The sequence below is a fragment of the Megalops cyprinoides genome, chromosome 17 (genome assembly GCF_013368585.1).
Source record: "Megalops cyprinoides isolate fMegCyp1 chromosome 17, fMegCyp1.pri, whole genome shotgun sequence".
Taxonomy (NCBI): domain Eukaryota; kingdom Metazoa; phylum Chordata; class Actinopteri; order Elopiformes; family Megalopidae; genus Megalops; species Megalops cyprinoides.
The window spans coordinates 27,448,952-27,465,973 of record NC_050599.1 but is presented as its reverse complement, the minus strand read 5'-3'; the positions used below and the strand labels follow the sequence as shown (position 1 = coordinate 27,465,973).

The 17,022-nt window shown below is 44.9% G+C and overlaps 2 protein-coding genes across 2 annotated transcripts in view; one reads left to right on the top strand and one right to left on the bottom strand.

Annotated features, from left to right (window-relative positions):
• The first annotated feature begins 3,955 nt into the window (after positions 1 to 3,955).
• Positions 3,956 to 8,605, top strand: LOC118792517 (trans-L-3-hydroxyproline dehydratase). The gene is made up of 6 exons (XM_036550390.1): positions 3,956 to 4,145; positions 4,538 to 5,028; positions 5,679 to 5,848; positions 6,002 to 6,124; positions 7,186 to 7,323; positions 7,443 to 8,605. The coding sequence occupies exons 2-6, from the start codon at positions 4,548 to 4,550 to the stop codon at positions 7,566 to 7,568; spliced, it is 1,038 nt and encodes a 345-aa protein (XP_036406283.1). The 5' UTR covers positions 3,956 to 4,145; positions 4,538 to 4,547; the 3' UTR covers positions 7,569 to 8,605.
• Positions 8,606 to 9,389: 784 nt separating this feature from the next.
• LOC118792166 (disheveled-associated activator of morphogenesis 1-like) overlaps positions 9,390 to 17,022 on the bottom strand; it is a 73,378-nt gene continuing 65,745 nt past the window's right edge. Inside the window, exons 20-26 of the mRNA XM_036549913.1 lie at positions 16,548 to 16,636; positions 15,474 to 15,642; positions 15,013 to 15,120; positions 14,033 to 14,093; positions 13,065 to 13,196; positions 11,343 to 11,513; positions 9,390 to 10,144 (exon numbers count right to left, since the gene is read on the bottom strand). Coding sequence (XP_036405806.1) covers positions 9,935 to 10,144; positions 11,343 to 11,513; positions 13,065 to 13,196; positions 14,033 to 14,093; positions 15,013 to 15,120; positions 15,474 to 15,642; positions 16,548 to 16,636 — 940 coding nt within the window. The 3' untranslated portion in view covers positions 9,390 to 9,934. The remainder of the gene's footprint in view (positions 10,145 to 11,342; positions 11,514 to 13,064; positions 13,197 to 14,032; positions 14,094 to 15,012; positions 15,121 to 15,473; positions 15,643 to 16,547; positions 16,637 to 17,022) is intronic.

Genomic DNA, 17,022 nt, shown 5'->3' with positions numbered 1-17,022 from the left:
AAATGACACCATGCTTTCTTATCAAGGCATGTGTCACAGACGGAGACCGCACATGTGCCCAGGAACGATGTACTGCAGTGTACTCTGGGAAACTCATCAGAGGAGATGTATACAGCTAATTAACTAATTGGACCAATTAAGCCAGGGTAATTGGTTGGAACAAAAACCTGTCGCACCCGCTGCCCTCAAGGAATTGAGTTTGACATCCCTGCTGTCAGGCATGAGATGCAGTTGAGTCCCCGGGGGGATGGGGCGAGCGGGAGGGGGAGGGGGGTGGCTGTGGGGTTGGGGGGAGTGCTTGTTAATGCACTTTGTTAAAGTGGTTCATTCTCAATCTAAATGTCTTCAGCAGAGTCCCCCGGGGTCTGCCGGCTTTGCTTTGTCAGCTGGATGCCATGTTGGTTTAATTTAGGAGACGGATTATGGGGAAAGCACGCGGAGATGAATCAAACTTCGACACCCCTGCGTTTTCACAATGCTGTAAAAGGCATTTATACATCTCCGTCGGGGGTCCGGAGAGCTGCGGTCTCACTGTTATGAAGATGCAAAAACTCGTAGATTTAATGACAGACCACACAACAAAAATAATTTTATAGAAATCCATGTAGAAGAGTCGACCAGGACTTTTAAATGCCCAGGCACATCGCCACTGAATGAATGGTGGGTGTATATTGCCCTCTTGTGGCAGCTCTGCATACAACAGTTTTAAACTTATTTATTTATCCCTTACTTTACAAAGGAAAGTCACATTGAGATATAAAATCTCCTCTTTTGCAAAGGTGTCCTTTCGTAGAGGTGACATGAAATAATTACAGTACATATAGGTTTCAAACAAACCACACATAAAAATACTGCACAACAGTATATAGTGCATATTTGAAAAGAGTGGAATTCAGGATAGAAACAGTTATAAACAGGGACATTCCCCAGTTGCTGTGAATCATTTTTTTTTCATTCAGTAATGGTAACAAGGGTGTTCATTTTTAACTGTTTGTGCAAAACATTCCAAGTCCAACGTGCACTGTAACTGACAGCCAAGTTCAGAGCATTGATGAGGCATTTTAAAAAGAGACTGAATTAGAGCACAGATTGTACATTGTTACTGTTTCCAGGATCAATGAGTGCAGAGGTCAGATGTTAGATGCAAGTTTAACTAGGACAGCCTTATTGTGGGAGACTTATTGATAAAAGAGGCAATTATGGACAAGTGGCTGTGCATTTGTGATGAAGCATAAAGCACTATAATAGCCTGTATCAAAGGCTTGTAAAGCTGTAGTCTGCAGTCTATACTTATAGTATAAAAGCTTGCATGTATAGTCAATCATAGGTAACAAAGAGGCCAAACCAGTTTTCATCTGGCTTCAGAAAAGTAAAAAAGGGGAAAAAAATAAGATTTGTTGTGAATGTAGAAAGTTTTTTGTTCCATATTCATTACATAACAAAGTTAACATAAATGTTATAAATGTGTGTTTTATAAGATTAGCATCAGAGCATCAGATGTATAGCCAGAGGTAGGCACTATACCAATAGTGGGTTGCAGGCCATTGACTACACATTCAGCCAGAGGGAGTTGTGCTTGTTGGTGCCCCGGGTAACCATGTGTCTAATCTGAACAGACCAATAATGCAACCAGCGCCTCCGTTTTTGGTTTTAGTGTTTGAAAACATTTAATTATTTGCTTTTTATTGTTCCATGTGAATTTATATAAAGATTTATTCAGTCCCTTAAAAAGGAGGGGGATGAGGCAAATTAAGTGGGGGGTAATTCATTCTAACCACGTTAATCCTGCCAAAAAATTAGACTGAGTGAACACTACTTAGTTGGACTTACTTTTCTTGGTTATAGGGGAGGAATGTTTACTAAAAATATCCAAGACACTTTAATCTACCCTTAGCTCAAGAAAAAGGGATATAGATTTCATAAAGTAGAGGGGATATTTAAAGGTAGTGCCACGGATTTGGACAGATTAATTTTGTAACCCGAGAGGCTGCTGCGTTGTGAAATACACTCCAGCACCACAGGGATCGACCGCCCTGGATTTGTCTTGTGTGAGGGGACAGCGTCAGCATAAAGTGAGATTCAGGACTCCTCCCACTCTCCTGCCAGAGGAGTCTGCGTTCACTCTCACACCCTCAGATAGCAGCTGTTTTACCAGGGCAAACAGAGGAAGTGAAAAGGGGCGGCACTGCCTCGAGCCACTGCCCATCTGAAATTCATGGGAAGAAAGGTCGTTTGTAACTACCACAGCCTGAGGGTTTGGAGTACAACAATTCAATTTAGAATTTGAGTCCAAATTAAATTTATCGAGAATAGCAATAGGAAAGTCCTGTTCCACCCCATCAAATGCTTTTTCAGCAACAAGCAAAGCTAGAAGGGCAGGGTATTTGATTCCGCTAGCAGAATTCCAAATTTTGCAAAGTCTGTCTCATCAGATTTAATAATAACTGCCAAACATTCTCTAATGTGTGAGGAAGGGCTTTTGCCATTATGTGGTAGTCCGGATTGAAAATCCTTTATGACATGTAACCCTGCCTTTTTTAATCTTTCATAAAGCAAACAAATAGAGACCATGCACCACAACTCAGACACTGAACTAGCAGGACTTGGAATACAGGTGTAAAACTTGCATGGGTACCCATATAACCCAGGTGATTTGTTGTATGGCAGCGATATCCAAACCTCTCCTGGAGGGCCACTTGTCCTGCATGTTTTAGATCTCTCCCTGATCCAACACAGCTGATTTAAATGATCAGTGAGAGATCTAAAACATGCAGGACAAGTGGCCCTCCAGGAGAGGTTTGGACAATGCTGTTGTATGGCATTCTCCGGACTAGTTCCTGAAACTCTTCTAGGGGAAATTGTGTATTGGGGGCATTCTGGTGTGCATCACACATAATGCGAGGTGGCACCTTGTCTAGATATGATGTGTTTTCTGATCTTTAAAGGAACTTACATAGCTCCCAAAAGTATTTATAAATACAGACAGATTCCTTCCTATTCACAGAGGCTGATTTCCATACAGCAGTGATGCAGATAGTTAAGAGTGACAAGTTAAAAATACAGGACGAGGATTCAGCAAAGTCAGCTTTAAAAGACAGTGGTCTAATTATATAGCCCAGCAGGTTTTTGTATGTCCTACCCTTTCACAGGGATCACAGGCCTCACTTACTGCTATGGGGTTTCTGCTAATACTTCTAGACATGACAAGATTGTTTGAGGATTAACATGTCCACATTTGTAACATCAAAGAGATTCAGCCAAAATAAATTCTGGCAAAATGAATTAAAGAGAGCAGCATTTTCTGTGATCGCTTCAGGATTTAACATACCATGTTGTAGAAAAACTGGAAATAGCCCCAGTGGCTGTCAAAGATTTAACAATTTTACACAATTTAGAGGGGTTGTTTAAATTTGAAAATTTAAAATTTTCAGTGATAGACAAATAAAAACCAGACTTGAGTTTTCTGATCACAGAGGTACACGTGTTTCTGAACTGTCCTTAGGTCTCACTCAAATTTGGATCAGCCAGCAAGGAGAATCTGTGAATCTGGCTGTAGCCCATAAAACATTTCTCTGGCGTCTAATCAGGATTTTCACAAGGCTGCTCAGCTGCTGCAATATGGCAATATTAGTCACTCACTAATATATCTTAAAAAAAGCTAAAATAAAAATGGCAAAGACATGAGAGGATTTTAGTTAAAATATGTCTGGTTAAAATGCGTATTACTGTCTGAAGTAATGATGTTAGATTTGAGTAATAGAATGCAGACTCATTTTTTTCTCAGCATGTTTAAAGAAGACAAAAGGCTGAGTTAAACAGTCAAACCGTGAAATGTTTCCAATCCTTGGACAAATCAGCGTCCTCTGCAGTTCGGTTTGACAATCTACACTGTAGGTGGCAGCAGAGGGTCTACTGGATGGTAAACGTGTCAAAAAATAACCGAAGAAGTCAAGAAGTTACTGTAGCCCATCTGACTTTGGTTTAAGTTTTGCGTCGTTTATCATAATCTTCCAGAGTGAGAGGTTTCAGCAGGCTAGAGCGTTTAGTGTGGTATGCAAACCATTTCTAATCAGTGGCAGCCTGTCTAACTGTAGATAAGTTCCAGCGACATCTGAAGCCTCGCCGTGATTGATACAAATTTGCAGGTGAGCTGAACTTTCTCGCTACGTTATGTGGAAGTTGACTGTGAGAAACCTAGCTGGCTTGCTACGTAGGTTTGCCTTTGATTTTATGTTGTTATTAACGATGGGTCGTGTATTTAGCTAAAGTGTTTGCCGTGTTGACTTAAACGTTGTATCAGGTTGAGTTTTCAGCAGCTGATTTGCATGAGGTGCTACTCATTAATTAATAGGCTATTGATTGGAAGTTCAAGCGATAGGTTAAGATTTTTACTTTTGTGCGGATTACATTGTATGAACTATGCTGTTCATCTTATTTTCGCTAAACATTAAATTGTTCCTTCTGTTTCAGTATTTTAACTGGAAGTCGTGATTTTGCATGAGTGAATTTTCTTACTCTCGCTGATTTGGTTTTGCAGGTAGCTAACTATGGACATGGCGAAGCTTCCGCCCCACGAAGGCCCAGTGCTGTCCGTGGTCGACATGCACACCGGAGGAGAACCTCTGCGGATCATCCTAAGAGGGTACCCGGAGGTGCGGGGCGACACTGTCCTGGCCAAGCGCCGCTACGTTAGAGAGAACCTCGACCATCTCCGGAAGGTGCTTATGTTCGAGCCGAGGGGTCACTACGACATGTACGGCGCTCTGATCGTTCAGAGCGAGATGGACGAAGCCGACCTGGGAGTGCTCTTCATGCACAACGAGGGCTACAGCACAATGTGCGGACACGCCGTCATCGCGCTCGGCCGTTTTGCGGTGGACTACGGGCTGGTGAAGGCTCCCGTGTCTCCGGAGACGCAGGTGAACATCCATTGCCCATGCGGGCTGGTCAAAGCATTTGTCGGGTACTCCAACGGCAAAACGGGATCCGTGAGGTTTCAAAGTGTTCCGGCGTTTGCTTTTGCAACAGGTTGGTGATCCCTCTTCACCGGTGTTTTTCACGCGCAATGTGACACGATAAAGGTAGAGTAAAGCTGCGAGTCGGATGCAATTTGTACGTGATAATACAGTGTTACTCATTAACGGGGTGCTAATTGTGGCACTTTTTGAAGTCGCGGATGATGAAAACTGTCAAATCATTTGTTAGGCTACTGCTCATTCTAGAGTGCCCTAGAAAACCCCAAATCGCGTTTGCTCTGCTGGGGGAGGCTGGCTACGTAAGACAGCCAGCTACAAGAAGTGAGGTCATTATGGTGACATCACAGTGTGTCCGGCTGTATTAATTGACCCAGATAATGTGTCAACCCCTCGGGATCCGAGAGACCTACCCTTCTTAACGTGTGGTGCATTTGAAGAGATGCAGTGCACTTTTAAAGCACAACCAAATGGAGTTCTTTTAACATTAAGGCAGACCGAGCACCCAAAGCTGACAAGACTCTCAAGCTATGGTGTAGAATTTTATTGAACAATGTCTACATGCAGTGATGGAAAAAGATGGCTTCATGGAGCGAGCATATGCATGTCAATCACATACAGGTTTGAAACAGACAGGCAGGCCTTACGCTCTGGCAATGCAGTGTGACAGGTTCAGATTAGTGAGCATCACTGCCTTCTTTTCAGACGTGACTGTGTCCGTTCCTGGGCATGGAGATGTGGTGGTGGATATAAGCTATGGAGGGGCGTTCTATGCCTTTGTCAGTGCCGAGAGGTTCGGGCTGGATGTGCGCAAGTCCAGGACCAGGGACCTCGTGGATGCAGCAACCGCGGTGACCAATGCGGTCAAATCACAGGTAAAGGGGAACCCGTTTTTTTGCATACTGACAATGACGAGGCCAAGTGACCGGGGGGGGGGGGCTTTGAACTGTGAGATATGAGCTTCTGGATGGGGTCGAAGTGCACTGGCAGACACGTGGGTGTCTCTCTCCTCCTCATCCTGTTGCTAGGTGATGCTTCATCATCCTACCAGCGTGGACCTGGCCTTCCTGTATGGCACCATCCTCACTGACGGGAGCGACCGCTTCACAGAAGACCCCACAGCCAATGTGTGTGTGTTCGCGGACGCCCAGGTCAGCCTCCTGGCCACGCCTCCCCACCATTACCCTCACTGTGCACTGTGGACTGCATGAGTACTGCTGAAATATCTGATTGGTTGATACTGTACAGGTCATGAGAGGAAAACTATATATCTCATCTTACCCACTGGCACTGACCTTAGACGATTTAGCAAGACAATGTTTCCCAGTCATGGCCCTGGGGACCAATTGTGTGTGATGATTATCATTCTAGCTGAATACTGAACTTAATAGGTTTGAGCTCTTAAATGAGTACTGATCTATTTGACTTGACAAATATCTGCTAATTGCTCTTAAAGATGTAGGTTGTTGGAAATATGTTTTTGATAATAAAACTATACTTGTCATTTTTGTAAGTTGCTTCCATTCATGTGATTCCCTTAAACAAAGTAGTAATCCCAACACATATTCATCTTAATTAAGAGCAATTAGCTGTTCAATGGGGCCTAGAATAAGAAATTGAAACAGCTAATTATACTTAATTGGGACACCTGTACCAAATTTCTTGAAGGGGTAGATATTCATTAAAAAATCTGTGAAACTACTTTTCTTTTCCATATTAGCACAATTTGTAACAGTCTATTTCATTGACAGAGAGGAGACTGAATATACAAATATGAACACGTGTATTCATTCAAAGAACATTGTTCATCTACCAGCTTTGACAGACTTAAGTGAGAACTCAGCTGGAATGAAAACGAGCATACATAAGGGTCATGATGAAGACATGAACCGATAGGCAGTTATCCATAATGTGAATAAATGAAACTAAATATGGCACACAATGCAAAAAAATGAAAAACCAAAAAAACTGCTAAAAAACAAGTAGAAACTGTAACTGTTTTAGTTATCCTTAGAAGGAATACCATTACCATTCCACAAACATGCACATAAAGTCCAATAACGATCCACAAAAGCAATCAAAGTGTTCACGTAGAGCCAAATAATGATCATTCAGAGCTAAGAGTGCTCTTCGATTGGGTCCCGGTGTTACGAGTGACAGATAGCTGGTGGTGCGATTAACAAGGGGCTCTGTGATCTGACCGGCCCCACAGGTGGACAGGAGCCCCACTGGCTCGGGGGTGACCGCCCGCATCGCCCTGCAGTACCACAAAGGCCTTATCCAGCTGGGCCAGACCAGAACCTTCCAGAGCGGCGTGACCGGCTCCCTCTTCACCGGCAAAGCAGTGGAGGTAACGTCCACCCGTCCACCACGGTTCCCTTTGCACCTTTTTCACAGTCACAGTCATGATCACGGTCTTATGGTCTTGCTCTCCTGCTCTCTTTCTCTCTCTTTCTCTCTCTCTCTCAGGAGACCAGGTGCGGGGAGTTCCAGGCGGTTGTGGTGGAGGTCTCCGGCCATGCCTATTACACTGGCACCTCAACCTTCATACAGGAGAGCGAGGACCGTCTGACAAGCGGCTTCCTTCTGAAATGAAGGCCATTCCATAGATACATGCAGGATCATTCACAAAATAACAATCGCGCACTGTAGATTCACAAGTTTGGTAAAATATGTTAATCGTGTTGAGCAGATAACTGGGTTGCAGCTTCATTAAGACAATCCCAAAGTTAAGTTACAGTACAGTACACTACAAACACCACGTACAACTCCTTTTGGTTATTTTAATGTGTTTTTCATGGGATCTGTATGATATTTTTCTACCAAAGTACTGAAGTTAGATTAGTCTAATATGACATCTTCTGTTTGGTCGCTCTCTACTTGATTTCTGTATTCGTGTTGGAAGATAAAAAAAACTGATTGCAAAAATATGTATTTTAAAAGAATTACTAGTGAGAACATCAAACGACCCCCAGCAGAGACTCCCCCTCATGATTAATCATTCCTCCTTTGTCTGTTGGTTTGAGATTAAGATCTGACAGAAGGAAAGTTTAAAGGCATGCATAAACACTGCATTTTTTGGCTTTGAAGATTTTGGCTGTATGATCTCACAACCAGCTGTCTTTACACAAGTTCTCTACTGCAATAGGGGTGGACACTACATGTACAGCAGGACCTGAATATATGCAAAGGCCTATAGGCCTTGTGTAGCTTTGAACCAATTAACTGCTCTCTGTTGAGTTTAAACCTTAGCTCTGTAGGGTCTTACCATACATGCTGTGATAGGGATGTGACTGATACATTTTGATAATTGTCACTAAAAGCTCTGCTTGGAGAAGAATTCAGGCTGAAGAATCTCCTCACCAACTCTAGAACTGTACATGGCACGTTTGATTGGTTGACGTGTCCCCATTTATAAATTCTCATCTCTCTTATGTGTTTGTGTACTTTGTAACATCCCCCTTCCTGTTCATTTTGAATGATCTGCTGTACTGCATACGTCAAAATTCTCAAATTGTTCTGTGAACATTCAAGACAATTACTAACATGAGCCTCCAGATGGTGATCTTTGCCCACAGTGTAAGATATCACTGCAGCAAAGACTAGATAACCAAAAAGTTACACACAATGACATGAACTCTTGATTATTGTCTGTACTTTACAGTAAAACTAACTTGATTAAAATACAATAATGAAAAAGTAACATCTCTGGCATTTTTATTTACGTCAAATGAATTTTACACAAGATGGGACATTTAAATAAAACAGTTGGTCAAACTAGGCTGAGAAAAGTTTTTATTCAAGGGAACATCAGTCGACAGGATTTGCTGAAGGGAGGGATATTGAATGATGTGGTTGTTTTTAAAGTAAGTACATTTTTCCCATAATAAAGCTGAAAGTGTGTGTAACTGGGGCAGAAGAACCTTTCTGAGGATGCATAGAAGGATTGAGACTGATAACCACAGTGTTGCACAGTGACAGACCTGGCCTGTCAGCGACCCTTGGGTACATACCAAAACTGTTCATGTCAGTTCAGATTAGAAGACTTCAGGCATTACAAAGCACTGCTCCTTTAAAGTATTCTGCATTAATGATCCCTAACCTGGGGTCATGCAGGAATTTAAGACGCTGTAAAATGGCATGAAGAAAAAAACTAGTTTCCACAGGGAGAAAAATGTTTTTTTCCCTCTTAAAATCTGGGAACTTATTTTCAGATCAAAAATAGATTTTCAGATTTTTACCACCTGGGCAGACTGAAACTTAATGCAATGCTTTGCCTCAGAAAATTTTGCAATGCTATTTTTTTTAAAGGTACTATACACAGCAGTAACATGAACATCTTTGACCTTTGTCAATTGACACAACATGGAATGTTTTAAATGTAAGCAGGGTACAGTTCTGTATGTCCTTGGAATTGGGGAGGCTGGGTTGGGGGGTGGGGGGGGAGACTTGTGCTGGGTTCCCTCTTAAAAACAGCCACAGGTGAATGGAAGCGCCATATACACACCCTGGGGGGTGGGGCATAACATGACCTGGTCACGTGACTCAGAGCCCAACAGTCCTCAGTACCACCAGACATGGCATCGCACCACAGTGTCCACTGTCACGTTCGCTGACCTATAGTCACCGTCAATAAAATTCATACAAAGTTCATTTGGCAGACCGTTCAGGGCATTGGAAAGCCGCTGTGACTTCGCCCTGTTGGTTTTGAGTCCATGCTTTGCATTATAAAATGTTCTTTTTTTCTTAATTTTTTTGGTACTGTTTCCAGACAGTCACAGTCTCTTTGAGTCTCTGCAGCAGAGGGAAAGATTAACATCCTGTTCCTTTCATTTTCCTCAGTTCTGTTTCAGTTCTGTGGGGCGGTTACGGTCAGGGAGGTGAGCATCACAAGGAGGCAGGCCACTAGGGGGCAGCGTGGCTGGTGGGGGAAAAGAGCAGGCCCCTCCTGAGAAGCGGCCTCAGAAGTTCAGCTTGGTGATTGGCCGCTCCCTGCCCGTCTCGGCGGCCTGGCTGCTGATGCGCTTGCGGTTACGCTTCATCTTGGACAGGTCCTTGTCGAACACTTCGCCTGAGCGCAGCGCTGACACCAGGTCGTCAAACTCGCCGTCCTCCTCGCCGTTCTCCCTGGCCTTGCGGGCTTTACGCTCTTTCTCACGCTGCTCTTTCAGCTGAAGGGGCGGACAAGAGGCACAGTTTTAACCACAGGGCGGCAGTGTAGTACAGTGTTAAGGAGCAGGGCTCGTAACCGAAAGGTTTCTGGTTCGATTCCATGCTGGGGCTCTGCTGCTGTACCCTTGGGCAAAGTAATTACCCTAAAATTGTAACCAATGCACGTCGCTCTGGATAAGAGCATCTGCTATATGACAATAATGTGATGTAATTGGGGTAATGTAACTCTTAGGTGCTCATGTCTGTCAAAGCAGAAAGGATACAACCTGACCAACATATGGTTCACGTTAGTCTCCTGGATCCTGTCAGAATCTATTAAGTAAATGTTCATTGACAGCTACACACATTTTCTGATGGATGGGGTAAGATACAGGATATACTCGCTTATCTTGAGGCTATAGACCAGTGAGCTTGTATTTTTCTTATAACACACAGTACTGTAATGGACTTTGCATGTTTTTGCTGATGGTGTTACTCATATATTTGATTTCATCCGGATTTTCTCTGTACTGTGTAGAGGTTCCATTGACCTTATTTTCATTCTTTCTTCTTGTGGTTTTGTGGCCATGGCAACCAGGGGGAAAATTGTAGCAAAAGACATGAATGAGATATAGCTGCAACTGATTTACACCCGTCCCCCACCCCGTGAGCAAAGTTCACATATCTAATGGAGAAACAGCAGTGTGTGAACTGGCCAAAGCTAAGCACTCTTTTTCATTTAGCACGTGTATGGCATTTAGCTTTAGAAGTTACAGAAGGTATACTGTTACTTTGCACCACTTTTTTTGTTTGACAAAACACAGGTCTGAAAGTAAACCTGACCAATCTGGGACCTTGTGTTATGGAATTACATCAATTTTGTGATGACATAAAATGATTCACACGTGCTAAGTACAAGGTTGACTCTCTGCACTGGCAGTGTAGCACTGGCTCTGAGAATGGCTACAGAGAGTGCTCCTAGAGTATGTGAACCATGTTTCTGATAAATTTATGGAGGAGGCCTCAAAATGACTGTAAATTTTTTTTATTGAGTTCCCGAGAACTTTGGTGCCCCTTCACCTGTCTGACACGTGCAAGCCTTCTGTTCCACCTTTTAGGTCCTGACTGCAGTGTGAACTGGAGGCTTCCCCTCCCCCATTCCCCAGGGTTCTGGGTTTTAATGGGTGGGGGGTATGGAAGGGGGTGCAGCGTACTGACCTGGGCCTCCATGCGTGCCCTGCGCTCCTCCTCCTCCTTGCGTCTCCGAATGCTCTCGTTCTCCAGCTTGGCCTCGGCGAAGGACTGCAGGAACTGGTCGAAGATGCCGAAGAACTCGTCAGGCTGCATCCTGGCAAGGTCCTCGCCGAAGTGCTTCAGCGCCTTCTGGAACTGTGGGACGTGAAAAGGGTGTGGGGGGGGGGGGGGGGTCTGGGTTAAGACACGAGGCCCACTAATGTCACCTCAACACCCTCGTGCCTGCTGTGGGGGTCGGGCAGGAAGGGACTGCGATTCCGTTTTCATCAGGTCTCATCATGTTCGAACCACAGGGGGCTGACGCAGATGACAAGCTACAGGATGCAGGGGATGCTGGGGCCCCCTGTAAACCCCATAAAAAGTCATAAAACCTGTTTTATGGAGCACCTGAGCTTTTGGTACAAGGGCAGAGGGACACGCCCTCTGTGGCTGACTCTGGCCACATCATGGACACAAACAACACCGTCACCTGTCTGTGGCCTGTTCACAAACCTCTAGCCTGGCTATAAATGGCCAACTTAAATGAGAGACTTTGCAGCAGCAACACACAGACCAAGCTTCTGTGGTCTAAGACATTCCTATTCTCAAGCCTCATACATCCCAAACTAGAGTAGCGCATGAATAAGGAAATGCATGAATACAGAGGAGGCTTCTGCCATCCATGGACGCTGGTGAAAATGCAAATCACTCGCATGCACAGTGAATATGGTGCTGCTATGTTGCGTATGACCACATGAGGGCACTGATGTGCATCAGCCATTCCTGAGGAGGGAGGGGGTGCCCCAGCTTAGGTAATCACTGCGTGATTGACGCACCCTGAGTGTTGCACCCTACGTTGCTGTGGTACTCCTGAGCAAGGTACTCGACTGCTTCAGCAGCTGCAGAAAATAATGAAATAAATGAATAAATCACAATTTACGGCCTCGGACTCTCGTGCATGTCTCTGCGTTTTACACGCCACTTGAATTACGCACACCGACAGGTTCACTGCTCACAGGAGGTTCGGCGCGCCTGACAGGACGTGTTCACGCAAATAAACACATCGGTTTCCTGTTTCCCCTGCCACATAGGGGGGCACCATCCACTGGGGGCCGATAAACCTGCCGGCTGTGGCTCGGGAAGCGCTCTCACGGAGGGGGCTGGCTCCCACAATCGCGTGCGCTCATCGTGGTGCTCGATCCATTAAAGGTGGGCGAGGGTGTTCTACGTGCCCTTCTGAAAGAGCTGGGGTTAAAAGCGATTGAGCACCACTTCAACTTTAGCAGCACGCGGGACTGCAATCACAAAACTGGATTCCTGATCAGGAGGTTGCAGGTTCAATTCCAGTATGAGGCACTGGTTTTCCACTCTTTAGCATGGTACCCAGCCTGACTTGCTTCCACTGATGGTCAGCTGTATGACTCAATAATATGTAACACAACATATGCTATTATGGGTGAGAGTGTCTGGTAAGCAAATAATTAAAAGTAAATGATATATATTGCTTTGATCCACAGATTCTTAAAAAATAGGACAGCCTGTGTGTAATGTACTCAGTCAGAAATAGAAATGTCTCTTCCACTTCAGTGCACTGCATTTTGCAAAGGCTCTTTGACAGTTAAGGACGATATCAGGAGTGTGTGGGGGATAATTTGAGATCTGAGGACACCTGATTTTCAGTGGAAGGTTCTAGAGCTTTGTTCTCACCAGCTCTTTGGCCTCAAGGAGTGAGTCCTCCAGGTCAGAAAAGCTGAAGCCGGCCACGGTGACAAACTGGCTGACCACCGACACAAACTTGTCCCCTGGAGTTTGGGGACACCTCTTCTGGTGCTCCAGTTCCTTTGGAGTGAAAGAGACAAATGAAAAAGTGGGGTAGAGAGGGAAAGGGATGGAAAGAAGAACACAGTACACAGACAGGGGGAGAGAGAAAAAAAGAGAGAGACAGGGGCAGGAGATAGACAGATGATACAGAAAGGGGAGAGGCAGTACAGGGAAGGAGAGAAACATAGTGTGAGAGAGGGAGAGAGAGAAATGCCAAGAGAGAAACAGAGAGGAAACATCAGAAGATAGAAGAGAGAGACAGAGTGGGAGAGACAGATGGAGGAGGCGGGGTAGGGAGGGTGAGAGACGCAAGAAGGAGAGCAAAAAACATACAAATAAAGACAGAAGGAGAGAGTTTGAAAGCAGGAGAAAAAAAAGAGAGGGAGGCAAGAGATAAACAGAAAATCAACAGCCATTTTAAATCATTATCTACCATGGTTACCATCAAGACAGAAAAACCAGTCACCTTATATTTGTGGGGCACCCAATTTAAAATTAAAGCAAGTTTTTTTGTCCCAGTTTCTACCATCGTGAGCTCTCCAGCTCAATGGCCATTGAAATTAACTAAAAATAATGTCTAAGAATAAAGATAAATGCAATCATCACTTATTCATAACTCAGAGTTACAGACATGGCACCAAGGCCCTTAGACTGAACGCCTTCCATGGTGATTCATCTCCAAGAGAGGAAAGTGCAGACCAAAGGGTGCAACGTGCATTGCAGTGTAGCTAAACAGATAGCGGTTGGTCTCTGCCCGGTCACAGTGATTGGAGGGTGGTCAGGGGTGTTACGGAAGCAGTCGACAGGACTGTCCTATAGGAGGGACTGCTGGGAGTGTCAGGGGAGGTACCCACATTCTCCACGTTCTTCAGGCCACTCCGCAGAATGCCGATCTCCTTCTCCAGCTCCGTCATGCTGCAGAAGAGTGAGGGTTGTGTCAGGGCACGTCGGAGTTACGTACACCTCCCCCACTAGAAAAACCACAACTTAACCCTCCATGTTTTGCTCTGTATGGCCTTCACATTGTTCATCCCACCAGAACAGCCCAGACTTTGGAGCAGGACCCATGAGTAATGTTGGACTTCTACCCTGGCATACAGTTACCACCTTTAAGTGTACTGGAATGCAGCTTTCCCCTGTCCCAGTGCTGCACACAGGGCCTCATGGCAGCCTGGACACCCTGGAGGCCTTCCCGGGACTTTGTGTCCCTCTGTACCTCTGTCCCACATGAGAGAGGAGCGATTGCTATTGTTGTGCGGCCCATTGTTGTACACTAACAGGAAGGCCGGCGCCTTCCAAGATCCAGCTATAAGGTGCGCCAAGGTGCAGCCTGTCCTCAAATTGGGTCAATCTAGAGAACAAAACAACTCCTTGCCGAGACAGCAAAAAAGAACAACAGCAGCCACAAGTGCATGCCAATCAGACAAGTGCTTGTCCTTCACCCCTCAGCATAGCGGATTAGCCATGAGCTGGCAGCTCCAAACAGCCAACCACATGTAACCCTTTGGTCTGTATTCAGCTGTCTGGGAGCTAGAAGGAGCCTCTCTTGAGAAGTAATGGGGCCCATGCAGAGCCACAATGGTGCTATTCACAAACATAAGGAATGACACAAGTCAATGCTTCTGAGATGGTGGAATCCCATTGGGGCTTGTCAGAAGTTGTTTTGGTGGCCACTCAGGAGTGCTGCTCCTTCCCAAACTCAACAGGAGCATCTCCCCTTGGGATGCAAACATGCAGGCCGACTAGTTTCCTCAGTTTCCCCCATCCTCATGCTACACCATACTGCCATGCGCATAGCTAAGTAGACAATTTGACACTTCCTAGCAGAACTCACTTGACTTTGGCAGCTTCTGGAACATTCTGCAGGTCTTCCTGGAATAGCAGCACCTTTGGATACTTCTTCTCCAGAATGGTGATCAGGTAGTGCAAGAGAGTGATGTTCCTACAGACAGAGAGACAGACAGACACACACACACACACACACACACACCATTACAAAAAGGTGACTTCCAAAAAGCACCCGCGGTAGGTCTACAAGAAAATCCAGGGCAAGTGTTTTATTGGATGTTCAAAGCATTCATAAATCAAAACTCAGAAGTCCAATGGACATTGTTTGTGCTTAACATTAAAATAAACCCTAAGCACAAAACATTCCTAAGGGACAATTTTCACTATTTTTTTTTCCAATAAAGCTTCAAAGTCAGCCTGCAGCTCCAGTTGGATATACTCTAAAAGGAAACGTCCTTCAGAGAGAAGGAGGACCCCCCCGCTCCGCCCCGCCCAGGCCAGGCTTACTTGTCGATGCTGGACTTGGTGTCAGCGATCTTGTTGAGGGAGGACACCTTGAAGCCGTAGGCATTGCCCCGCTGGCCCTTATTCATGTAGTTGCCAAAGGCCAGGACCACCTCCAGCAGCTGCTTCAGGTTCACACTCTGCAGGACCTCCTTAGAGGCCTTGGCCAAAGCTGCGAAGGGGGTACAGGAAGGACACACAGCAATGACCGTAATGTTTATGTCTGAGAATCAACACACTGCTGAATGAGCCTTTGTCACGTTTGAATAATGTGTACACACTGTCAATTGGCATGCAAACCTAAGCACTGTCCTGGGAAGTTAGGACACACACATACACACATAAAACACTCCATTCTGGGCTGCATTCTACATTTGTGTGAAGCTGTGCTCCCTCAACATCTGTAACGTAATACCGAGAATGGTTCTCTGAAGGATGTAAAACCAAGGACAGTGTCTGAATGAACGTACCAAGTGTTTAACACTCATCTTTGTAAGACTCACCCTCTTTGTGCTGAGGTACGTTCAAACAAACACTTTCCTGGATTACAATGCTTATCCCTTTTTTTAGAGTGTAATCAAATGTAATCATATCTTAACAAATTAATGTTAAGCTATGATTACATTTATATGTTTAAATAGTAATATTTTGGTAACAGTAAATTCGTAGTTTTTAAGAAAAAAAAAACTGTGCCTTTCAGAGTTCAAATACAAATGAGATATTTATTCACTTTAGCCTTACAGCTGAATGAAAAAAAAATGTAATCTAATGGTTGAACACACTCGTTAGCTTTACCAGCTAGTTTGTACCTTGCCTGGCCAACCACTGAAACCTTGTCATGCAGTGCTTATTACATTGTTGACTCCTTAGGGTTTTTTTGATTGTGTTGTACTCTACCTCACTTGTAAGTCGCTTTGGATAAAAGCATCTGCCAAATGAATAAATGTAAATGCAAATGAATGGATTTATTTCCTCTGGACACACCACATGAAAGAGACAGCTAGCCTCATACACTCAGAGTTCCAATGCAGCTGTCAGCACAGTGCTTGTTTTCATAACCAAAAGCAGTGTGCACACCTTCCACTTTGGGCTTGATTTCAGAAATCCTCTCGGCGAACTTCTTTTTGAAGTACAAGGACTGTAGCCTCTGCTGGTAGTGACTGATCCTGTGAGAGGAAAAAAGAGAGAGAAAGATTACTGACAGAAGCCAGGAAAAGCCACTCGCAGAACAGGAACCCAGCTCTGCGGGGCTCGAATCGGCCATAAATTGCCCTTGGTCTCCACTGGGTAAACTGCTAAGCCCTTCACAGCTTTACACGTTAACCCTGCGCCGAACAGCGTAACGCAAAACGACAGGACCGATTATTAAGACAAGGAAAGCAAACGTTGTGTGAGTGTATTATGCGGTCGATGGTCTGTGGTTAGCCGTTTGGGTCTCTGGCCTGCATTCAGAGGCTACCGTTCCGCCTGTGTTGTTTTTAAAGATCCAGAATCCTCCAGGGGCTCTGGCTGGGGCCACTGCCAGCTCCACAGTGAGCCTCCCCTCCCCACA